At 40.4% G+C, this 26,979-nt stretch overlaps 1 protein-coding gene across 6 annotated transcripts in view; it reads left to right on the top strand.

Moving 5' to 3' along the window:
- ARHGEF28 (Rho guanine nucleotide exchange factor 28) overlaps nt 1–26,979 on the top strand; it is a 265,058-nt gene that overhangs the window by 184,973 nt on the left and 53,106 nt on the right. For 3 of the 6 annotated variants that reach the window (XM_075591696.1, XM_075591714.1, XM_075591733.1), the window contains 9 exons: nt 158–281; nt 4,837–4,969; nt 6,120–6,175; nt 6,872–6,923; nt 9,886–10,033; nt 10,468–10,586; nt 11,304–11,444; nt 19,334–19,581; nt 21,097–21,219. In XM_075591696.1, coding sequence (XP_075447811.1) covers nt 158–281; nt 4,837–4,969; nt 6,120–6,175; nt 6,872–6,923; nt 9,886–10,033; nt 10,468–10,586; nt 11,304–11,444; nt 19,334–19,581; nt 21,097–21,219 — 1,144 coding nt within the window. Of the gene's footprint in view, nt 1–157; nt 282–4,836; nt 4,970–6,119; nt 6,176–6,871; nt 6,924–9,885; nt 10,034–10,464; nt 10,587–11,303; nt 11,445–19,333; nt 19,582–21,096; nt 21,220–26,979 lie in introns of all 6 variants that reach the window. The other 3 variants (XM_075591705.1, XM_075591687.1, XM_075591725.1) reach the window with 1 other exon arrangement.

Raw genomic sequence — 26,979 nt, 5'->3', positions numbered from 1 at the left:
TGTCTCAGTGCCGGTAGGCGTCTCATGGAATAGCACTGCTGAGTCGATAGGGTCCTGTATTTTATATCTTAACACCTGCCCTGTGAAGAAATTTGCGTTACGGTGAGCTTTTTGAGAAATGTTGAGTTTTCTTTTAAAACCACGTTTATCGTTGTAGGATTGAAGAGGAGGAATGGGACAAATATCTGACACCCACAAAACCAGAATCGGAAAAGAATAAAGTGAGCCGCACTTTCAGCTTCCTACGAAACAGGATGACCAGCACACGGAACAAGAGCAAGGTAATTTAGCATCTTGTCCCTCCGAGGTGCAATCTCGCACAGCCGTCAGAAAACACAACTTTGTGTATAGAGTGTAACAATTGGCCTCCATAAATCTAACTATTCTATAAGCAAAGAGCAAGCTGCTCTTGTTTCTTTGGAAATCAGTTACAAATTGCATTTCTTAGGCGCCTCTGAATGAGGCGAGTGTTTGTCAATGCAGAGTTTCCTGCACCTTAATCCCAGCCCGCCCCTTCTCAGCAAGCCACTAAAGAGAACAGCAGGGACCTGGTTGTGCAGACTCTTGATGAGAAAAGTTATACTGTATTACAGAAAAGGAAGCAGCCGGAAAACATTAAACCCCTCTAAACCACTATATTTTATCTTACTCCCCCTCTCAAGTCTGAGCTCACCATGTTTGCATACTAACTTAAAGAGGCAGTCTGCATGGCATTTAAAAAATAAATAAAAGCACAAATATTTTCTTTGTTTTAATATACTGTAGGCAGCCTTTGATTACTTTTATTGGAAACTAATTACTTAAGTTGCCTACTGATTTGTTTTCCCGTGATCGATCAGCAAAGATCCTGCTTCCCAGGGTTCACTAAATGGCTGACTTTCAGTTTCAATCAATCCTTCAGTCCGTGTAACTCAGCAGCTACAATGTGTTCTTATATTACTGTGGTAACATTATCTATTGTTACAGTTTGCAGCTCAAACTGCTGGGAATATTGGCAACAAATGATCGCAAACAGGAAAGTGTTACAAAGATCTTGCACTGCTGGGGAAGTGTGATAAACCTGCTATAGAAATCAAAGGATGCTCTGTATATTAAACCTCATTAAACATATCTACAGTAATACTAGAAAACTGATTTACTTAAAAAAAAAACACACGTACGATATTACAAGGATTGCTTCTTTAAACCAAATATAAAAAATACTTTTAGGTGTTGAATATTGGCAATGGCATTGATCTCCTGATATAACTGCTTAAACAAGCCACTGGTATTAGTTCACTGTGGTCCTATGAAGAATTCACCCTTTAATATCTTCTCTGCCTGGGAGACTGGCAATGCTTTGCAAGCTCCCTGCGGCAGCAATGATCTCATACTAAAGTATTAGATGCAACAATTAGTTGTTGAAGCCTCAATACTGGCTATAAACCACTATATTTTACAGAATGGGACATTTGGCCACGATCATATCGCCACCGGCATTCCACCGCCAGGACAACTCGCCTCCGGTTGTGTCACCGCCGGTTACATTGCCGCATTCTGCCATTTAAAATGTGCTCGGAAGATCTACCCAGCCGCAGGACACATCTCCTTCCCCCCTCCGCTGCCGCCGCCTCTTCACTAGGATGTGTGAGTGCGCTCGTGCACCCGCGTGGGAAATGGAAAAGATGTGTCCTGGGTGCACGCGCAGACACGGTCGCACATGCCGGCGGAGATGTGTGTGGGAAATGTAAAATGATGTCCTCGCTGGGCACGCACACGGGCGCGCTCACACATGCCGGTGGTGCTGAGGAGATGTGTCCTGTGACTGGGGAGATCCTCCAAGGACATTTAAAAATGGCGGATGGTGAAAGGCGGTGAGGTGACCGTCGGCGAGGCGACCGGAGGTTACTTGTCTTGGCGGCAGAGCCCCGGGGCCAATTTGGTCATGGCCAAATGTCCTAGACCGATATTTTATGATAGTCCCCTGGAGATATATATATATATATATATATATATATATTTAAATCTGTTGTGAAGAATCCATATCGTAAAAATTTCTGTCCTCAGTTAAGATGCTTCATGTCTCCAGCTATATGATGTATCTTGAAGTTGTACATCATTACTTTCTCGTCATGGCACTCTCATCCAAAACATTAGTATGAGCAGACATAGTGCTGCTAGGACCTTCCCCTGCTCGTGGTCACGCCTGGAGCCCAGATCCAGCAAACGGAACTGGAAGGAGTTCCACGTCCATTTGGATCCTGCTGGCCTCTCTGTCAGGGCAGTCAACCTGATCTGCCCCTAAAAAAACAAGCATTTGCCCGTGACATACCTGGTACATCATAAGGGGCCATGACATGCCAGGTGTGCTGAAAAGGTTACAAGATGTAGAGGCTTACCAGTCTGTATACATCTCTTTCAGAGAGAACAAATCGTAAGCCAGTTTTGGCGACACCGTGTCACTTTAGCTAGGAGTAGATCTACCTCTGACTAAGGCGACGCAGCATTGCCAAAACTGGGCAGGTCCTTTTTATTTCATTGTAATCTTTCGAGGGCCCCATGACGTACCATGCACGTCATTATGGCCGGCACTTTAGGGGCAGGGTACATCTTGCTTTAAATGCTCATTCTCTAGGCGGTGTTTGAGCTCTGTGCTCCAATGGAGGGATGAACACGATGGGAGTGGAAGTGGAGCCCCCTCCACTTCCATGCAAGTCCCGAGGGGCTGCCTGCGACCATGCGATCGTTACACCAAGTATTTTAGGTGCAAATGTTAGCTAGTGCTGTATAGTGCAGGGTTAGCCAACTCCAGTCCTCAAGGGCCACCAACAGGGCAGGTTTTCAGGATATCCCTGCTTCAGCCCAGGTGGATCAGATTGAGCCACCTGTGCTGAAGCAGGGATATCCTGAAAACCTGACCTGTTGGTAGACCTGGATGACTGGAGCTGGCTACCCCTGGTATGCAGTAGTATGTTGTTTCTTTGTCTTGCATGTTTACTTTTTCACGTGACAGAGCGATGGTGCAAAAACAGGCGCTAAATCAATACTAGTGATCACTAATACTAAAGTGAAAATATTTAAACAACCAATATTGTGTGACTTTCAGTGACTTAAATAGTGCAAAGTAAAATATTAAATCCCCTATATTAATCCCCTATATTAAGTCCCCTGCTCAGACCCTCTGGAAGGGACTGTCTTCACTGGTCCCAGATGGTCGATATATATTCTCACAACCCAGGGGGAGCATATAGGAGATATATGCTCCCCCTGGGTTGTGAGAATATATGTTTACTTTTTCATTTAATCTTTTTCTATCTCAAAATTAAATGTTTACTTCCGGCCATCCGAAATTGATGATGACTTTATACTGTATTGCAGAAAAATGCTATTACCGGTAACAGCATTTTAAGGTCAATGAGAAACAAATGTAATTTATTAATGCCTATTAATTTTTACAAATGGACTGATTTTCTAGTTTAATACAATTACTGTACATTGTATGACTCTTGCGATTATATTTGTAATCTTACTATGATGAATAATACTATGTAATAAGAAATTAGTATCGACAATTCCTCCTGCAGAAAGCAGCACTTCTTTTGCAATATAAATAGAAAATGTTAACCCATATTTTGAAATGGGGTTTTTTTTTGTGTAGGAATACATTGGTCCCTAAAATGTGCCTATCCCAGATGGTTTGTGGGAGGGGAAAACATGGCTATCACTGGTGATCAATCAGTATAAGTAACCCCATTACTGGTTAGCATATATTTGTACAGCAAGTCTGCATATCAGGCATATGCAAGATAAATGCACTGAACCTTGCTCCAACATCATCCTTTTATTATGATATAAGATTTGTTTTTCTTCTATCATATACGCAGCAGTGTATATATAAAATTATAAGGTCAATATATCCATACCTAAACATTGTAGGGGGTCTATATATCAAGCAAAAACTGCTGCTATTCTGGAACAAAACACTATACTATACCAGTATCAAATAAACCCCATCCCATTGCTTTCATGTAAATTCTACTGCTTTTCTAGAAATTGCGCCACTTTTGCTTCAATACATACAGTAGACCTTCAAATTGAATTTCCATGCCCAAGCGAGGAAACGTTATTGCAAGTAGAGGCACCTCCATTGAAACTGGGTTCCACTCCTCCATACCCAGTAACTATATACAACACTTTTCCACCATGTCCTGCTTGAGATTAACATCTGCTCGGTACATCACTTTTTCACCTTTTTCAGTACAAGCACGTTGTATTTTACCTGAGCATATCTTCATAATAAAAATTGTGTTTTATTTTTACATTTTTCAGCCTGGTCACGTGCTTTTCTGTCCAATCTTCCAGCAGATTTCAATGTCAGAGAAATAGTTTGGCATAGCATATTATATAGTGTGGTAGTTGATTTGGGAGGGAATGGAGGAAATCTCTTCATCTTCCATTAACTTGCATTGGGTTGGTGGGCAATGTATGTATAATTTTACAGCGTGGTAGTGTGTACAGTATATATCGAAGAACATGCTGTGTGTAATGTCGAGCATTATAATACAAAGTATTGCTCCCCAATTCTCCTTATTCTCTCAATAACACCTTGATTAATTCAAATTACAGTACAGTATTCTAAAAAGAAAACAGTAAAGAAAAAAAGTGTACCAATCCACTCTATTTAATAGATCATGCTTTCCACAAGATCATGACATGGTATTGGACATTCAGTAGAGTTTGGATAATAATTACAATGTTTTTTTTTAAATCGTAGTATTTTTTTTTGCTGCCAGTTAAGCTTCTCCATGTTTCATTCCTTCAATCTGTTTTCTTTTTACTGAACAAATTCTTGCGAAGATCAAAAATAAGGATACCAAAGAGAAGGAGAAAGTGAATCGGCACCAGTTTGTGTTGGGCACCTTCTCAGGTGTTGTTCCGTGCTTGGTGTGTGAGAAGGCGCTTCTGGGCAAAGAGTCACTCCAGTGCTCCAGTAAGTAGCCGTCATGTTTTTAATTGGATACGATATGTTGATTTAGAACTGTTTACAAAGCAATGCTAAACCGCAGGGCGCCTATTTAAGAGCTGTTCAATAAATCTGGGCATTATTGTTGTTTGTCAAATCTGGCTACCGCGTGTTCCTATCAAGGCAATCCTTTCATCTTCCATTTCCATTCGGTTGGGGGGTTATTTTGGTTTATTGAGAATGTACTGTAGAGAAATGATACATTTTAATATAATTATCATGGGTCAGAGGTCAGGAATGGATATGTTCTGTTAAAATTAAGTGACACTAGCTGTATACCTGTTTCAAAGTTAGGTTTATATTTTTGGGGATTCTTTTTTAACAGTTATTACATACTGATAAATTACGGCACAAAGCAATACTTAGTAACTATTTGCCCTTAGTGTTGGCGTTTGCCTCTTGTAAGTATTACTTTGTTACATTGAGTCTTTCACTGTTGCTCCAAAAAAGTAATTTTATCTAACCTGAAACTGGGAGTCTCCAGGAACAGGTCCCAGGTCTTACCTCCAGTAGACCACAGGTTATGCAGTTGTCCCTTAATCTTGGTATGAGGAGGCCCCAGCCAATCAATAGTGAGAATGTCAAGCACCATAATATCCTCCTGGTCATGCCAAGTGAGTGAGGACATATATAGATGAAACTGTTGGTCTGCCAAAGATAAGATCATGGAGGTCATGCTTTAGGAAATGTAAAAATAAAAACAAAACCATACATTTTTTTTTTAGAAATGAACAGCGCAAATGACAGCTTCTGCTCTATTTACTTCTGCTCTATTCACCATCTTAACAAAAGAATGGCAACTTAAATAAAAAACATCACGTTAAAACAGAAAATTAGTGTATATTTCTAACAAAGTAAATAACCTCCTAAATGTAGTGTTCTTAATCTGAATATACAGTATATTGCGTGCAACAATAATTACCTGCTGATCAATAAACATAATAATAATATTAATTTGTGAGTGTGTAAAATTCGCCATGCAACTTGTTAGTGTTGCTCTTGTACTTAGTGTGTAGCATGTGCTTCCCTCTGCTATTGTGCTGTGGATTTTTTGACATTATTAAAAACAATAGTTGGATATATTTATTATGCTAATGAAAATGCTAATTTCTTCCAGATTGCAATGTGAATGTGCACAAAGGTTGCAAGGAATCCACTCCTGCATGTACCAAGGTGAAATAAGCAGTAAAACTATTTAAACATGATGCTCAATTCCCCATGTATACATCAATGACAAACCATTATGATCTATACCTACTGTATGTGGCCTCGTGAAATCCACATGTAATTCCTGCAACGTCCTGAAACGAGCAGATATAATTTACTAGCTGATTGGACTGCACCATTTCCAGCTACACCCAAAGCCTTATGTTTTCTACTGGACTCCTATGGAGCTGTAGCATGTTTACTGTAAATATGACAGTAAAATGTGGCAGATTAGCACTGCATCATGTCAGTTTTTATTTGTAAGTGAATTAACAGATTTGCAGAACACAAGCTGCACAATTTCAAAAAGTCATACAAATGTCCTTTTTATTTGTTTTAAATGCATATTGCTAACAATGTTGCTAAAATAGACACTGACTTTTTGTAAACAATGACACTGTTTGAATCAGGGGAACCAGGTTCAATTCCTGGTGTCAGCTCATTGTGACCTTGGGCAAGTCACTTTATCTCCACGTGCCTCAGGCAAGCAAAAACAGATTGTAAGTTCATCTGGGCAGGGACTGTGTCCGTAAAAAAAATTGTGTGCTGCGTACCATGTGCTATACTGTAATTGTTAAGCACTTTGAGTTCCATTTGGAGAAAAGCGCTATATGAAATAAAGTTTATTATTATTATTATTAACAATCTAATATTGTTTAACAGAAATTCCAGGAAAGATATCACACAAAGAACAAGCAGCCATCTGTCATTTCAAGTAAGTGAAGGAAATAATAGGCTAGCTTTCTGAAAGGTAACTAAAACTTTTGCGAACTCAATTGCTGTTAACTTTAAAAGTATCAAGCCGTATCTGAATTGTGGAGTTCATTTAAAACAGCTACATTAGTACATCTCAAAACTGTCATCTGAGCCAGATCAGTTTGGGCGGCCAATGGGCTATTCATATATAAATGAATCTGTGGTTCTAGATGTATTGGTTATTCCTAAAATCTTATTTGACATCATCTTGGATTAGCTATGAAGGAGAATGGCTACAGGGTTGGGAATGCTGACAATGGGAAATACATGGTTTATAGATACAGATGTACTGTAGTCAGATTTACCTTCACCAGAAGTCATACATAGTTAAAAAGTAATACATAGAATTTACAGTGACTGGAAGAAAATGAAGTTGGTTACTCACTATGCAATGCATATCAATCACCTACTTGCTCTCTTTAGCCATGTGGCTAAGTTGGTAGCTCTGTTAAAAGGAATGACATCAACTGCATTTTGACCCCCCCAGTATTTAAAGCTGCTTGAAGATAAAGGCTCCTGAAATCTTCATCCATTGTTAATCAGAGACATGCTGACCAACTCTTTCTATTTATTGTGGAGACTCTGTTAATAATCAGCAAAATAATGCCCAGCTTCCTGAAAAACTTCCCTCAACCCAGTGCAAATCAATGGAAGATGAAGACATTGCCTTCTTCATAATACTAGTGTACTGCCCCTGCCAGACCTTGGCCAGGGTATCAGTAAAATATATATGTAAACTATCCTAGTGATCAGGGGCCAGACGCAGGTATTGTACATTATAGACCATGAGCCATGTTTGCTAGAATCTACTAACAGTGGCTCATATTCTATCCCCAACTTGAACGGGAACCTGCTTTGCTGTATATACAGTAGCTCTAAACTTCATATATGAATATGACTACATTCCACTAACCTTAGCAGTTCAATATATATTTTTCCACAAAAGTTGGGAATGTACGCATAGTATCTAAATCCAAATAACTCTTAATTAAGAAATGTAGAAAAGGAAATCTACAAAATAAACAAATCTCAGGATATCCTGAACTCCTCCCCAGGAATTATTTTATTTTTATTCTACAGTTGAAATCATTGAGTTATTATTGTACAGGCCAAAGCCAAACAGATAATAGAGAAATAATCTACAGTATTTTGTTTTGTCGTCGCTATAAGATACTGTACCTGAGAAACGGTTCCACTTTGCTATAGTTGTGAACTGAAAAGGGAGAACTGTACACAGAGATGTGGTTTACTGTTAAACATAATACAGTACCAATGTCATCATTCCACATTGTCTTAATGCTTTTGTTTCCTGTGAGCTTCATATGATCTTGGCAAAGTCACTTTATCTCAGTTTGCATTTGTTGATCCAGCTGCACTCCCCCCAAATCTACTTTCAGTTATTTTAAAGGGATATCTTTACCCAATATCTTTCATTATATGTTTTTGTCTAGAGGCAAATAGTTGTATTTGTTTTTGCTGTTTGTAAAGTAAATATGATGCTGTATTTAATTATACAGGTAAGACTGCAGCATAAGTATCTGTTAAAAATGGCATAGGACCCAAAGAAAAAGAAAAACACACACACCCATTTTTACAGAAAACAAATAAGGAAAAGTTCCCCAGTCACAGTTATTGAATGTTTACAATGAAGCTGATTGCATTAATCAGCTGTTTCTTATTTGCCAGTTTTGTGAAGCTGCCTCCTTAATTGTTCAATGCCTTTGCTCATGTTCATGTCAACACCAGTTCTAAGCCTTACAGTATGAGGGCATGTTTTTCTCTTCACTACTGCATTGTTGCTAGTAATTAAAAGCAGGGAAACAAATGACAGTACTGATTTCTGTTGACAAGTGACATTTTTGTGTTGTTTTGGTAACTGAAAAAATTGACCGTTTCCAAGAAATAAACGTGCAAATAATGTTTCCTGCTTTAGATTCTAGGAATTTTAATATAGAATTTGTTGCTGCAAAAGTCATTGATGTTTTTCTCTAGATGTGTCGGATTCTGTGATGTGACACATTTGGAACTGGGTTACACAGCAGCACACGCCGCAGCAGAAGCTCCTTTTTGCTACCAGTTGTACAGACTTTACAATTCTTATTTGTGCTCTGTTATTTATATGCACAGTAGTTGGCCCGTGGTCCCCTTCCTCAGGACCCAACTGAAATGGGAAGCGAGTGTACACATCTTTCTTTCATAAGCTTTTGTTTGTATATTTCGGTGGGCTTGTCTCCCACATGCTCACATGTCTGAGCCTATGCCTGGAGGCTCTGTGCTGTTCTTTGCCTTTAGCCGGCACCCCAAGGTCTATAAGACTATTTAATTGGAGCCTACTGTTGGTACCCCTACATGCATTTATGTACATAGTAAAATGTGTGGAATGTTCTATAAACAATTGTTGCATTCACGTTGGCTTTTTAATTGAAAATATCCTGTTTTAGAGAAATATTGATGTGAAAATAATTTTAGAAGGTGGGCTCCATATTGTATTTCTAAAGCTATATGCAGTTCTAAAATTGTGTTCTGTTGCTCTGTTTTACTAATGGATTCTGACTCCTTTCACAGAGGTGGGTGAGTAAAGGGGGAGGTATCACCTATTAAACATGTTACTGCCACTAGTTTGAGTGGTTCGGTATGGAAATGCCCCTGCAATAAATCAGCTTTGCTCCTAAATTCTAATTTTCTTCAATGGAGCGGTGAACATGACCTTCCCTTAAAAAATGAGACTTGAATGCATGACGTACCCTGTGGGGCCCCCAGAGCGCCAGCCCTTATGACGTGTAGGGTACTTACTGTATATTCTGGGGCCCTCAAAGGGTTTAGTGACTCAAAGCACTTCAAATAATGCACAATTTATATAGCATTTCAATATCCTATTAGTGTCTTTTTTTATCTGATTGTTCATATTTCCCTTTTCACAGATTCATCATTCAAGGACATCCCGCAACCGGTCCCATCATCAATACATCCATCATCTTCAATGCCTCTTGGACTGTCTACTGGCAAGAAAGACATTACTCAATCAGTTCATCCCTTGTCTAAAAGTGTTCCAGTTTCAAGCTTCGATAGGTCTGTTACTGCTCTTTCTTTCTGTGAAGCAAACAGAATTTTTTAAAGCTGAACAAAAAAGTGTATCCATATATCTACATGTACCACATTTTGACAAGCTAGTTTGGGACATTTAGATAAACCTTTTTTTTTTGCCATGATTGTACCCTGCATAATAAATAAAATGGGGAATTCATGTCACTATGTTAACCACCATGAATAGGAAATGTAACAAATGAATTTCTTTAGGACCAGATCTAATAGAGTCCTGCATTGTAAGGGACAGAAAGGAAACATAATGTGATTTTATGGTAACCAATTTCTTGCCCAGCAGTAGTGCCATTAAAACTTAATTTGCTCTTCAGAAATATTTGCTCAGCTACTGTATTGCAACGTGTACTGTGGGACTCAACTTAAGGTTCAACCTAATACGATCCTTTTACTTAATTCAGAAGATCTGAACAATTGTTGGAATCTGATGTCGATACCAGTGGCTGGAGGTCAAGGTCTCAGTCAGAAGAGCTGCTACAAACGATGGGAACCCCTCCATCCATGGACTCTTTTCCAATTGAAGGTGGATTCATACTTTCTCATTGGGTATTTGTAGACAGGGTGACTTACAGGGGGGAGAGCCGGGAAGGGGATAGAGCAAAACTTCTGGGTGTGCTCCTGGCCGCAAACTTCAGGTCAGCCACCCCTTACTCCAACTCAACAATTGGCTTCGGAGCACATCACCGCCACCTCAAGAAATTGCTGGAGTAAAGGTAGTAGCTGGAGTCTTGAGTCCGATTATTCCGGTCATCAGGCTTGTTTGTTTTTGTACACATCTGTTGTTAATTTCCCCTGTACTTAAAGGACTGCCAATTCAGGCCATAAAGCAATGTACTATGTGGAAATAACACAATTATCTCGGCAAACCATTTCATAAGAGTTATTGCATCAATACTGTTGGAAATAGTAACGCATCTGTACATTTTGTCTGTTTTAATCACATCTTTTTTTCAATACGAGTCCCCTACTGCAGAAACCTGACTCAGGTCCTTATTTTCCAAGGCCATGAGACACCTCCTTGTGGCAGAATACAACTAAAAGCCCATTCATTTGAATAGGCTGCAAGGTGTCTTATAGAATAGCACGGCAGATTAAATATAGATTTTAGACTCTTCATTATTAATTTCCTGGTAATTCTAATCAGAAAAGTTGACACATGCATAAATATAGACATGCAGAATTATGTCTCTCCCGGCATACAAATGAGTTACTATGTTTGCAATTATTTTACCTGATTTAGATGTTGTGGATACGCCCCTATGGAGTGACTTCAGCAGCGATGCACTGGAGTTTGAAGCAGAATCATGGAGTCTCGTTGTGGATTCATCATTCTGCAGTAAGCAAGAGAAAGATGTCATCAAGAGGCAAGATGTTATTTTTGGTAGGTACTTTTGACAAATCTGCTTACATCATGCAGTATGCTTTTTATAATTGGCAAATGGTGGTATGGTGACATACTCCTCACAATGAAGAATATGTTAGAAGAAATGGAGACACTATTTACTTAGCAGTGCCATTCCATTTAAGTGAAATGGCTGCCATGTGTCTTCCAGCGCTGGAAAGTTTTTTGTTTTTTTGGGAATAGCACCACTTAGGTAAAAATACTAAGGCCCATATTTACTATAAAACAAAAAACTGTTTGCTATCAAACATACTCAAGTTTTAACATTTATGTTTTTAAGTCAGGGACTAGGTCACATTTCATAGTTCCCATTCAAACCTTCCTTGGAACTCTTTGAACCGTTGACTCTCTTGTCCTTCTTCAGGGGTTGGGCAACTGGAGGAATGTTACTAAAGCCACTGTCTATTTATAGCAACTTTAAGTGAAGTATATTCATAAAAGTGTTTCCAAAAATGAATAATAATGTGTAATTTACATCTTTATTTGATGTGTGAGCTACTGTATTATCGTTGCCTTGTTTCCCGTACAAATTGTTGGCTCCTATTTAGTTCTGTTGTTTGTGTTAGTAGAAAATCCACTTCCCTCCTTCAATAGCACTTCTCATCTTGGGTTTATGCTTTCATAATACTGTACATTCTGGCCTTTTCACTTTACTTGTTGTTTTTACACAGTGGTGAAAGTGCACACACTACATCTAATTTTACAGGCCAATTGGTTTTCCGATCTTGCCGATTTTTCCTTTGCAACATTGCCAAAAGCGTCTCTTTCCTCTGGCGCTCCACAACTGCTGTAAAACTCTTATGAAAGCCCTGATTATCTCCTAACTTCACTATTGCAACCTTCTTCCCTGTAGCCATCTGCCGTCTAACTCCACACTCCAAACTGCTGCAGCAAGATTTCTCTCTCCAAGGGCCATTCTGCCCTTCACCTCCTGAAATCCCTTTAATATCTCCCCATCAAACTCTGTATTAAGTACAAGATTCTACTTTTCTCTATCAAGGCTCTGTAACCTTCTGCACCCTCTTACAGTACATCTCAGCTCTAATCTCCTGCTATACCCCTTCTTGTCCCTTACGCTCTGCTGAAAGCGGTCTCCTCCTCCATTTTTGCCTCTACGGCACTCTCACGTCTCAAACCTTTCACGCTTTTGGTTCCCTACCTGTGGAACTCCCTCCCGACAGCATTCGGCAAACCACATCCCTCCCCATTGTCAAGCCATGCCTTACATCTAACATACAGTAATGTACAGCATGCCTGTGACTAATCCTCACACTCCTCATGCACTTACTGCCCCTTCAAATATGATCTCGACTGGACTTGCTCCTATTGTATTCTGTAAGTCTTTAATTATTCAATTTAGATTGTAATCTCTGTAGGGCAGGGGCTCCCTAACTCCTGTTTCATTTCCTTCTTAATGCATTTGTGTAACATTGTATACTTATTTTCTCCCTGTACTGTCTGTATTTATACCTCTGTAAAGAACTGTGTACATTAGTAGTGGTATATAAATGAACACATCCATACAGGCAGGATTATTAAATGTTATTCTTTATACAGTATTGATGCTCTACGTAACACTTTGAAAATCAATGTTTGCTCTAGAAAGAGACTAAACAATTACAGCAAGGCACATAGATATAAAATGTTTTGCAGAAGGTTATCACAGCTGTCAGCTTGACACTGCTGTCGTTTCACTTTAAAAACAGTGCCCTTATCCTCTCTCTATTCCACTCCTTCTCATATATTGACTGCCACATCCATTTACTACTCATCAATCACTCAGTTACGGTATATTAATGATGCGCTGAGAATCCATTCAGTTCAAGTTCCATTTTTTGGAGAAGGGTTATGACCCAAGAGCTAGATTTACTGCAGAACACAGAAGGCCCTCCCTGGTTAAGAATATCACTCATCTATAAAGCCGACATTATTGCATTTTACATTCTTATTTGTATAGTTTAGCTAATATTATCTCAGCAAGTGGATCGATTTTTCTTCAGGATTGCATGACTGAAATCCACTTGCTCTCACCTACTCGGGAATTTGTTCCTGGCTATAAAATAAATTACTAAAAGTTGATAATCTTTCACATAGCAAACCTATAAAACTAAACTAATCACAATTAATCATGTCAGTAACTTCATGTAGATCAAATCTTTTAAAGCTGCAAAACATCAAAAATCTTGTTTTTTAAAAAAAATAAATTAGTTCTCTAGTATTAGATAACACTGTTTGAAATTTTTTAGCTCCTAATGCTATTTTTAAATTTGTTTTTAATGTTCTTTAGTTTCTACAACAACCATTTAGAAAGTCTTATCCATCCCCTCTTTTGAAACGGGCTTGGACCTTTTTGAGCTCTGCCCTTTGGCAACAAAGTATCACAAACTGATGTGTTGCTGTGTTCCAAACAGCAGACTGTCTATTGCTCTGGAAGCAGTAACAATCATGTGTTACACTTAGTAATACAATGTTATATATCAGCTGCAGCATTTCACAGACTGCAGCACAAAGTTAGAAGGTGACCATTTAGTTAGGCACACAATCGAATTTTTACAGATTTAAAACAGGAGCACAAAATGATTGCCGGCTTAGGTAACAATTTAGAATGATACATTGTCACATGCTTTACATATAAAAATAAGAAAAAAAAGAGGGAATGTAATATTGCTGATTTAAAATGAAAAAGCGATGTACTTGTCTTTAATTAAGTAATAATCCCCGAAGAACAGGGCATTATTGGCCAATAAGGCCCTGGCTGGAAGAGTTGAAGGCTCGAGGCGAAGCCAGCCAGGGCATCATTGGCCAGTAACGCCCTGTTCTGAGGGGATTATTACTATTATAGGCTAAATGTAGGCTTTTGTAAAATTTGTCATAAAAAAAGATACATTTTTGTAGTCATTGATTTTTTATCAGTGTATATACCTGTGTAGGAAAAAGTAGTAAAGTAGAAGATGAGAGGGCTGAGGGGTGGGAGAGAGGTTTAGGGGGGGAAGAGAGGTGTAGGGTGGGGGGGGGGGGAAGAGAGGTGTAGGGTGGGGGGGGGAGAGAGATGAAGGAGGGAGGAAGTGAGAGGTGAAGGGGGGGGGAAGAGAGAAGTTAAGGAGGGGGTAAGAGAGAAGTTGTGGTGGGGGATAGAGGTGAGGGGTAAGAGGGAGGTGAGGGGAGAAAAGGGGTGAGGGGGGAATGGAGGGGGAGAGGTGGGTGGATGGGGGATGTGGGAGAGAAGTGGGGGGACAGTGATATTAACTACAACTAAATAAAAAGAAATACAAATTACCTTACAGTAGCACTGGCAATAGATGTGGTGAGAAATATTACTTTGTTGCAAGCAACAAAGTTACCAGTTGGGATACACAGCTTCTGACAGCACTAGCAGCTGTGAGAGAGAGGGGGAGAGAGGCTGCTTGTGCTGTCTTGTTCAGTGTGCTCAGTGAGGAGAGGAGCAGAGCTGCTACAGTTAAGTTTTAAACTTGCCATTTTTTTCAGCTGAAGCCCCTGCATCTCTGCTTTGATGTGAGTTGACTAGTTGTCAAAAATTCCGGCCATTACTGAATGAATAATGCCCATAATTCTGACCAATCAGAGAGCAGGGATTTCAGTAATGCCCGGAATTTTGCAGCTTTAGCCTATAATTAAGTAATAATCCCCAAAGAACAGGCATTACTGGCCAATAATGCCCTGGCTGGAAGAGTTGAAAGCCCGAGGCGAAGCCGAGGGACTTTAACCCAGCCAGGGCATTATTGGCCAGTAATGCCCTGTTCTGAGGGGATTATTACTATTATAGGCTAAATGTAGACTTTTTTCATAAATAAGACACTTTTGTATTGTTATATAGATTTTTTTATTAAAATTAAATGGTAAATACATGAAACCACCTCTATATACGCTTACACTGCAGATATCTATATCCACACTGCCGCCCCCTCTGTGTACACACACACACACACACACACACACACACACACACCTCAATACACAACACAGCAGCTCAACACACAACACAGCAAATCTACACACACACAAACTGCTAATACACACACACACACAACAGCACACCACACACAAAACAGCACCTCTACACACACAAGCACACACACACTGGAGCTCTACACACACACAACACAGCACCTCTACACACACACAACACAGCACCTCTACACACACACACAACACAGCAGCTCTACACACAAACACACAACACAGCAGCTCTACACACACACACACAACACAGCAGCTCTACACACACACACCACAGCAGTTCTACACACACACACACATACACATACACACACACACACACAACACAGCAGCTCTACACACACACAACACAGCAGCTATACACACACACACACAACACAGCAGCTCTACACACACACAACACAGCAGCTCTACACACACACAGCAGCTCTACACACACACAGCAGTTCTACACACACAACACAGCAGCTCTACACACACAAACTCTGCTGCTAGACACACATGCAACACCCATAAACACTGCTGCTGACACACACACACACTGGAGCTCTATACAAACACACACTGGAGCTCTATACACACACACTGTAGCTCTACATGCATAACACAGCCACTCTACACACAACACAGCCGCTCTACACACAACACACAAACTGCTGCTACACACACATACAACAGCACAACACACACACGCACACACTGCTGCTGCTATACCCATAAACACTGCTATTGACACACACACACTACACACACACACACACACACACACACTGCATCCACAATAAAGAAAATGCAGCCACTTACTAATCTTTGCAGACTCTCTCCCCCCCAATTCAACTGAATCTGCTCAGAAAATCTCAGTCAGCTCGGGAGGGGGAGGAGTCAACCCGTGGCTGATACTTCCTGACCAATCCCCTGCCCTGTCTCAGAGCTTTTACTTCATGCAAACCAATCCCCTGCCCTGACTCAGAGCTGTTACTTCATTCTGATCAATCCCCTGCCTCAGCTATTCTGAAAGCTGATTGGCTGGAAATAATCACATTGAAAACTACACTTTGCATGCTGCTAAAATTCCGGGCATTACTGACTGGTTACAATTCCAGGCATTATCCAATCAGAGAGCAAGGTTTTCAATAATGCCCGGAATTTTACTGCTTTAGCCTATAATATTATTTATTTGCCAAACATTTTACCCTTATAGCCCTGGAGGGCAGCTTGAACTGGATAGGTGCTCCACTTCCACAGAAAGTAAATGAAGCCATAAATGCTCAGCGTCCATAGCTTCAGGTGACACTACATTACTGCGTCTGAGGCTCCCTCTTCCCCTTGTTGTCCCAGGGACTGATACATAGAGTATATGAAAAGCGTTAGAAACTAGTCCTGATAACACTGCTTAGTCCGGATCTACCAGGACTTTTAAGTAAAGTACTGTAACCCTGCTCCTTCTTCTGAGTGACTGGATTGACTGAGAACATAGGGATTCCGAGGGAGGGTTTAGCTTAATCTGGATGTCAAGTAGGAAGATTTAAGTGAAATATTGAAGGCAAAACATTGCCTGACGAAAAGATAATTCTATGGTGATGGAGCAAGTGAATTGTATATGAAAGTGATATAGTGTTGGCAACACGCGCACAGTTAGAAGGCATTATTTTCTATTAGAGCCCTTCTGTTTGGGAGCAGTGAATAATAATGAGCAGTGATGGTTTGGTCGCTTATTGCCAATTCGTTTGTGCTAGCCTCTTTCAATCTTTTGGAAACTAAAATGGTCAAGGCAGCCCATCTCTTTTCCTCCCTGCTTTTAGTTTGTTCCTGTTTATGCTCTTCAATGTCACATTTTTTAAGCTATAGTCAGTAATGTTTACAGTTCCCTGTGTTAAATGATTTTTTCCATTGACTGAATATAAATAGAGGATTATTGCTTTTCTGTGGTTTCGTCTTTGAATAATCCTCAAGAGACCAAAACGGGAAATCCTGATGGGAAAGGTTTAGTATTAGGTCACACAGAATTCAATGCCACAGGCATCTCTGTTGTTTCCCTGGTAGCCTTTTCTTGCACTGGAAGATCTGGAGGTCATTTGTATGTGCCAGACAAGACAAATCATACATGTTAACCTTAAGGACTTCATGATGATCATCTATTTGAAAAAAATAAAAATCTTGTCACATTACAGGGGTTTTATCACAATGTGCAGTCAATCCAAAATATTCATAGTTTAAATCAGGGGTGCTCAACTCCAGTCCTCAAGCCCCCCTAAAAGGTCTGTTTTTCAGGATATCCCATCTTCAGCACAGGGGGCTCAATCAGAGGTTCAGTCAAAGACTGTGCCTCTGCTTGGGCCCCCTGTGCTTAAGCAGGGACTGATTGAACCACCCTTGCTGAAGCTGGGATATCCTGAAAACCTGACCTGTTGGGGGGAGGGGGCCTGAGGACTGGAAGAACATTGCCAATTGAATTGTTTTGAACAGGCATCTCAAATGTATTGTAGTGGGTTGCGATCCTGGACAGGAAATATGAGATTCGCACACATGCAGGGTTTCCCCAAGATTAATTAGATTTGTGTGGCTCAAACACCAATTTTTATACCCCACAATCCTTGTATCTGTGAGAGACTTTAATAATTTGTCACTTTCCCTTGACCATGGTCCCATTTATTACTGGATATCTTGGAGAGGGGAATTCTTTCATTTCCAATTTAATCAGAGTATAAAATGCTTAATAACTCTATAATTATAGTAATGCCAACATTAAATGTGAGAGTTCTCTAAAATCATTGATCTACTACGTGTCATAGTGGTATTCTATCAATTTCCACTTTCAGATTAAGGATTAGGGCCATGGTACATATATTCATACATGATTTAACTACAAATTGCACAGAACATTTATTATTTTAATTTCTATTAGCCTGCAATGATAAAGAAACACTGTTGTGTGTATAGCCCTATGGGTCTCTGGTTTTAGGGAATGTATGAGGCCTTTGATGCTCACAGAACCTTATCAACAGTATCTCTGCGATACACTGCATCTCCCTACACTACATGTCACTAGTATAAATCATCAGAGAGACTTTGTTGTCAAACTGTTCTCTTAAGAAGACATGGAACCTCCTTCAGTGTTTGATTACCAATAAAACCATTAAACTGTAACCTTTAGGGCACATACCGTCATGCAAAGCAGAACTTAAACAACACATTTAGCATGAAGGTTACCTTACTCGACAAGAAACTTAACTTTTACATGGCTTTATCGTGACAGTATTTTAAAACGGGCAGGCTGGTCAAATAGCAGACATTAGTCTCAAGCCCACTTTGTGAAGATAACAAAGAAGTCTCTGGGAGCACACACCTTCTTTTCTCCTTGCAGCTTTGGAATGTGCCCAATGTGTCCAATTCTCCGCACCATATAAACTTAAGTTGAAATAATCGAGACGCCCTTAATTATCTTTTAATTTCAAGCTTCATATCCTAAAGGGGCATCATCAGATTCATAAGAAGCATCTTCCACCTCATTAGACATAGTATCAGGATCAACTATGGGACGGGATCAGCATTCTAGGTCTGTAATAAATGGTCATACAAATGATCAATTAGATGTATTGAGGGTGGTTTACCAATGTAAAAATGTAGCACGATGGATCTCCTCAATTATCTTGGCGGCACATGGCCCAGCGTTCTGGAAAATCATGACCAGCAGCAAACCCGCCAATAACAAACCAATAGCACAAATACTTTGCTGTAATCCCGAAGGAGAAGCGTTGGGCTACTTCCCTATGTTGGTATAAATGGATACACAATGTAGCTTCTTCACAGCTCTGTATGCACCATTAGGAAGCATAATACGTGCTAAATTATTTTAGGATTGTGCTATCCTGTTGTTGTTTACTTTACAGAACTAATCCAGACGGAACTGCATCATATCCAGACCCTGCTCATTATGTCTGAAATATTCAGGAAAGGGATGAAGGAAGAGCTTCAGCTGGACCACAGCACTGTGGACAAAATATTCCCTTGCCTCGATGAGCTGTTGGAGATCCACAAGCAGTTCTTCTACAACATGAAGGAAAGGAGACAGGAATCCAGTGAAGGCAATGATAGAAATTTTGTAATCAGTAGAATTGGAGATATCCTGGTGCAGCAGGTACATATTTTTACTCTGTGTCAAATAACTTCACTTTGGTACACAAATGATAACAGCATTTACAGAGGTAGCCAGCATTAATTTACCTACCGATAATGCAAAATATTGCGTTGCAACGCAGACGATCAGAGTTTCATAGTGTTCAATGGCAGGGGCACCGCAGAATATTGCATCATATCCCACCATGACATGCAAGCCGGCGCAGAACCCTTGCTATATCTGCAGTTTCATTATAACTTTATTGAATGTCATACTTTTTACATTCATAGTTATTTAAGGTTTTTCCAACTTCATTATAAAATATAATGACTCCCAGAACATTTTTATATCAATCCCTCGTAGCTGCCTGTCTTCCCTGGCACTTTGGGATCAGGCCCCTGTTGGAGATAAGATACTGAGCCATTTGGTCTGACTTGTGAGTCATTGGCTATTCTTTATTAACAAAATAATATCAGCTGCATATTTAAGGCAGGGGTTGAAGTGGCTTAGAAAAAGTATCGTTGCTGCATCTGATGTTCAAAAAGATTTACATTGATTAAACCTTGGGGCACAGTTCCCTGGACTATTTTAGAAATATTTAAGCAATATCCATGCTGTAAAAATAGGAAAGAGGGGAGGCTTCCTTAGCAAATACATTTTTTCTTTAAAACAGCAACCCTGCTTTCCTTTTTCTATTTTGTTTAGAGTTATAGGATTGAAGTAGGGGGTCTCCGGAGTTGAACTGTGTTCATTTCAGCTCTGGGGACTCCCTGTTTCCAGAGATACCTCCGTAGGAGGTACCGGTAGCAGCTCTGGCTGGACAATATGGGGCTATCAAAATGGTGGCTTTAAAGCTCCTGGGTCAACTGGGCCAATAGGAAGCCGTGACGTCATCCCTTGCAGCTTCCTATTGGCCTGCGTCACCAGTACATTTAAACCTGCGAAGCTGTTACCGGCTCCCCCTTCAGAGGTATGTATCTTGAGGAGCAAGGGGTCCCCGGATCTGAAATGAATGGGGTACAGCTCCGGAGACCCCCTGCCTACCACCTTGAGGAGGAGAGCATATGCTCCATTAAAATGTATAATTGTGCATTTATAAATAAACAAAGTTGTTGGACCCTGGGTGTGAAAATAAAAATGAAGTGGTATACCGAATGGCCTTGTACCATCACACTTCAACAACTGAAGGACAGGTATCAGATTCTGTACAATAACGAAAACATGGTTACTTATTATCCTGGAATTTTTTTAAAATTGATTTTAGTCTAAAATAATGGCGTGAAAATGTATGGTCTCATTTAACGGTTATTCCACTGCGCATTGCAGAGGAAAATCATTTTATTCAATATTTAATAGCAACTAACACACAGCATTCTGTGCTCTACTTAAAGTCACAGATATAAAAATGTTAAGAGGGTCTAGATACTTTGTCCTCCAAGGCTGGTTCCACGGCTCTTCCGGGTCCTTTACTTTGTCTGTTATATTTCATAATGACCGTTGCAGTGCTAATACGCGCTTCAATTTGTTGTGACGTAGTTTTCAGCAGAAAATGCAAATAAAATGAAGCAGATCTACGGAGAGTTTTGCAGTCACCACAAAGAAGCAGTGAACTTGTTCAAAGAGCTGCAGCAGAATAAGAAATTCCAGCATTTTATAAAAGTAAGTGTAACCCTCTTTACCCAGCTTTAGTCAGGTGGACTATATACAGTACATGGCAAGGCTCAATCTCTCATACCTGTTCAGGGTGCTGGGTCGATGCAGGCTTGGCATGGTTGTGCAGACAGAATAAGGACGGGCGCCAGAAACTTTTATAGTACACAGAACTTTATTTCACATCCGTTTATAAGGCTCGCCATACAAGGACATACTTCATGTCAATTAACTGGTGGCAAATTATAAAGTTACTATGTGCTTCTTCCCCAGGTAGCTGTCACTCCCACGCTGGGGAGGTACTTATGCTTGTTTCCCTTAGTATTGGTTGGATTGACAATCTCCTGCATAGTATCCGTAATGCCCCCATCTCAAGTGAGCCTCAGCTGGGAATAGACTATACTCTCTCTGGGACCTGCATCCTTGGTGCTGCGTACTGCATACCTTTTCCAAGCAAATTGGATCGGGAGTTTGCTAAGGACCTTCCGGTGGGGCCGATACGATTATGCTCTGGAGCTACTACTCCTGAGAACGCCTCTTAAGCATATGCTTCCTCCGTCCCCAGCATGGGAACAATCATTATCCATTACTACAGGCGCTAACTAAATAGTGATCTAAAAAGTGTCTCAGTTTGCGCTTCCCAGTGCTTGAATATTAATGATATTAAAGTGACATTACTAAAGTATATACTTTATATAGTGACATATATATATATATATATATATATATATATATATATATATATATATATGTGTCACTATATAAAGTATATACTTTAGTAATGTCACTTTAATATCATTAATGCTGATATATATATATATATATATATATATATATATATATATATATATATATATATATATATATATGCTCCCCATAAACTTTGACATTCTATGTGTTTGGGACCAAGGAGACGGTTCATTTTTTGGGTTTAAATCAGGGATTTTTTTTGTCTTTCGCAGTGCCTTAATACACCTCTATTGTCACTGATTATATAGCTATTCACTGTGTATAACTGTTTATATACACACACACACACATATTACTGTGATATTATAATATAGTATAAACAAGTGAAAATAAAAGTGTAAACACACTAATAAACAGTGAATAGCTATAGACAATAGAGGTGTATTAAGGCACTGCGAAAGACAAAAAAAATCCCTGATTTAAACCCAAAAAATGAACCGTCTCCTTGGTCCCAAACACATATAGAATTTCAAAGTTTATGGGAAGCAGTGGATGTAGTCCAATATGTGGGAGAAAAGAAAACAAGAAAACCAATCGTCACAAATTAAAAAAATAATGCGCCCTCACATAGAAAGAGCCTTTTTAAACACTGCAAAGAAAATCTCCAAAGCGACAGCCTCACCACGATCTCACCGCCTCCACTGTAAATTGGTGTCTCATGACCGCTCGATCAGCATTTCCGTTTTTTTGCTCCTCTGTTCTTCCTGCAGACCAGAAACTTAGGACCCAACATGTTTCGCTGATGCACTCAGCTTCCTGAGTTCCTGGTCTGCAGGGAGAACAGGAGACGTGTCTGTGTGCCCCGGACAACTGAAACCAGAAGTGCTGATCAGTCAGTCACGTGTGACGCAGAGAGACGCCGAAAGGCAGTGGAGGCGGTGAGATCGTGGTGAGGCTGTCACTTTGGAGATTTTCTCTGTAATGTTTTAAAAGGCTCTTTCTATGTGAGTGCGCATTTTTAAAAATTTGTCCAGATAAAGTTTTATTTTTTTAACTATCTGTACTATTGCATTTTTCTCCGCTAACTAAATAGGGCACGTTCCTTAAGTGAAAACAATAAACTGGGACAGGACACTGTTAACATATTTATCTATACTCTTAAACATATGTACAGGACTCACTATGAGGCCCTCTGCCAGAACTTAGAGGAACCTGCTTCTAGAACATTGGGTGGAGCTATATATACACCCTTCTATCTCCGTATGGTGACCTCACTGGTCATAAGAGATCCTACATCACATGGGGGGAGGGGCAATAATAGGATGATCCCACCCAGTTAACCCATTAAGACTGTTAACCCCTTACATTACTTAGTAGTCTACAAAGCGGGCTACATAAGTATTTTAGAATTCATGTGTTCATTTTTGTTTCCTCTTTAATTTCTACAGCTTGAGCATGTGGTAGATAACATGTATATCTACATGTACAGTATATAACATGCAGGGTACTAAAATGACACTTTTAAAACACTTATGATTTTTAAAACAGACTTGGAATCTTAAAATAATAGGATGCTGCTTCGTTTGTTTCTGATTTAAAATCCATTGTTTTGTTTGATAATTTATTTAGGAAACATTTATATTTTTAGTAGGTTAATTTGACGCAATGCATTATGTTACACTTCAATAAATTAAAAAAAAAAAAAAACCTTTCCAGGCTATATTTACAAGTGCTAAGCCACAAGACACCTTACAGGCCATTCAAGCTTAGCACTGCATAGTAAATATGAGTCGCAGACTTTTGATGTTGCTATTGGAACACAGCCAGCTACAGATAGCAAGTGCTTTCTATTCTAACTCTGGAAAGGGTCTTGTTTACCACACTGTGGTTGAGAATTACCTTTTTTCTGCCACTACCATGTGCACATCCTTTTATGTTATGTGCAGGGACCATAATGCAGTTAGCTATGTGGAGGATTATGGAAGGCCGATTGCCTGTTGACATTTTTGTTATGATGAGAGAGCTGGTTGGAAAATCATTACACAGCTATACCATATTATAATGATACAATTAATATATCATATTAAACACCATCCATCAACTATGCGGCACCCTAACCTGCACATTATTCCTTCTTATTCCCTCTGACATAATAATATATACAGGGCTCGACAAATGCACTTGCCCGCTCGCCGCAGGCATGTTCATTTGGCCCGAAGGCGAGTCTCTTACCGGTGGCAGATGCATCGGCGTGTGCAGCGTCTCCCGGCATTCTTGTGATGTGTTTCCCCCTTCAGCTCCCGTCAAAATGGCCGCGCAGCGTCAAATGCCAAATGTCTAGTAGCAATGGGGCGCTACTAGATGCCTCGATCTCCTCCTCCTCCTCCTTCCCTTCTCCCTCCCGACATCCATCACGGGGCAGTTGTCACAGGCCCGGAGTCAATGTCCGGCGCTTGCTGACCTCTTGTGTCCGTGTCTGGTTGCCGGGCCCCTAATTTCCTCCCCCGCTGCAACAGGTGCCTCCACTGTTGTTGCGGCCTCCCGTGCAGGCCACGCCGGAAGTTCGGTGGTATGTAGGTACGGCACAGAAGGCACGCGTGCGATGTGCAGCGGAGGAGGTGATGTGAGTTACAACGGGGGAGGTGATTTGAGGTACAAAGGGAGGAGATGATGTAAGGTACAGGGGAAAGAGGTGATGTGACGTACAGGGGGGGGAGTTGATGTGAGGTACAAGGGGGGAGGTGATCTGAGGTTCAATGGGGGGAGGGGATTTTAGGTATAAGGGTGTGTGTGTGTTGCATTTTGTGTGTGTGGGAGTGGGGGTAATTATTGTGGGGGAGATTGAGGGAGCAGGATTGAATGAAAGGGAGGTAATTAAGTGACAGCGGAGAGGGGGTGGAAGAAGGAGGTGGGCGGGATGTGGGAGTGTGAGAAATACATGTGGAGAGGGGAAAATAGAGGAGGTGGCTCACAAGGGTGTGAATGGAGGGGGCTTGCAAGGCCGCCGACACGTGGGGGGGCCCCCGGTTTAAACTCTAGTCCTGGGCCCCATGAAATCTGTCAGTGGCCCTGTGTGTATAGGAGGTAAGGCCTCTTCTGGGGGGGGTGGAGGATGGCGCGGCTCCAGCCTCAGTGGTTTTCAAACGGGGTTGCACCTCAGAGGTTTCGCGGCCGGCAGGGGGGGAGAGTCTCCCATGCTGTCCCAAGCCCGGCGGAATAGGACAGCAGGGACCCCTGCTGTGCTAATCTGATGGGCCATTAGTCTGGCCGCAGAATCTCACAGAAATGTTGAGGCATTTACTGTGAGATGCCTTAGTTTTTACCCAGGCAAGTGATCGGAAACTGGTGGCTGGATCTGTATGTCTTTTTCCAACCTACTATTTAACTATTTAACAAGGACTAATTGTAGTAAAGTATAAATTTAATACAATAAATAAACAGTTATGTCAAACACAAATGTTATTAGTTCTTATTAGGAATATATTCAATTTTTTAGTGGGGCGGAGCTAGGAGCAGAGCTAGGTGGTGAGTAGCTTTTTTTGGTTGGCTGAGTAGCTTTTTGGGTATTTTGTCAAGTCCTGAATATATATATATATATATATATAAGTGTAAATACAATTGTATGCTCATCTGCATGTCTTAGGCAGGTCTGCAACCCCGCCTTTCACCATTATCACCTAGCATACAGCACTTCCACTGCAGCAAGGGATTCTGGGAAATGACATGCAAATGAGCACACAGTGCCACTTTTTGCTTCAAAAACCATTTTTAACATGGTTCCCTATAGGCTTAAGCTTGCTGCATGGTCACAGCTTTGAGCACAGCCAAGGTTAAGGTGCATAGCCAGAAAACCCACCCACAGACAGCTGTTTCGACCTTAATGGGTCTCATCAGTGTGGGGTTGATTAACTGGCTATATATATATATATATATATATATATATATATATATGTATTTGCAAACATTCCCCATTCTTCTTTAGAGTTTATTTAACCCTTCCAGTGCCCGAGTGTGGTGCCACCTCCGCAGCCACGGACCCTTCGGCACTTCCGCATCCCATGAACGCTCTTCGGAGCGATGACATGATGGGGCTTCTGTTCCAGCCGTCAGCCGGATGTGACAGGGAGGGGGCAGGCCTTCAGTGTGGTACGGGATCGCGTACAGCCCCTAAAAAACAAGCAGAGGCCAATGACATATGTTGTACATCAAAAAGGGTCCCTGGTGTGCCACTTTTCTCGACGTAGACGTACATTAGTAGGGCCCTGAAGGGGTTAATGAGCACAGTTTAGATGATGGATAGTGTTGAATAGTTTGTAACAGGAACAGTCAGCCGCGTCTCCATAGACTTGACTAATGTAAAGCCTGATTAGACTTGCATACTATTATTACAGTATTCTACGGCCTCTCATCCACATTGATATATTATTATTATTATTATTATTATTTTGGATTATTGTACTTTTGCCTTTTCATTTCATTCAAAAAATGGTAATTGAACTGTAACTTCTGGGATTTGCGACCATATTATCGCATCCGTTGTCCTCCACTTGCATTTCGATCATGCGCACTGCTTCCTTATCATTCCCTATAAAAGGGACATACTTCAATAGGGCCTCTGGCATACAGGCAGGTATATATACTGTAGGGTAGCGAAAAGGTGCAATATTTATCTACAGTGATAAAGCAAAATACTTCCAAGTTGCAAATCATGCTGGAAATGTATAGATTTTACTATGACATTTTCAAGGTTATTTTTTTAAGAGCTATTTATTTTAACAAAACACAAATTAAGAGTACTCGTATACAAACAAACATCACGACTTGAGCAGCATAGACGCAGTTTAAACACAACGCTGAAATATAATAGTCAAAAGCTTTCTTCAAAGGGAATAATAATACATATGCAGATTCATTTTTGTCAGGGAATGTGCATATTCTTATTTTTAATGATGGCCTATCCTTTGAGTAAAACGGGTATCAACGTTTCTAATAAGTATCAATGTTATTACAAAACATTTCAGAAAAACTTTCTGGTTTATGATGTGCTTTGGAGTATTTTATACTGGTTTAGTCATGTGA

This window comes from Ascaphus truei, chromosome 1, assembly GCF_040206685.1.
Source record: "Ascaphus truei isolate aAscTru1 chromosome 1, aAscTru1.hap1, whole genome shotgun sequence".
Taxonomy (NCBI): Eukaryota; Metazoa; Chordata; class Amphibia; order Anura; family Ascaphidae; genus Ascaphus; species Ascaphus truei.
The sequence above is the reverse complement of the archived record's forward strand: the minus strand, read 5'-3'. Positions and strand labels throughout refer to the sequence as shown.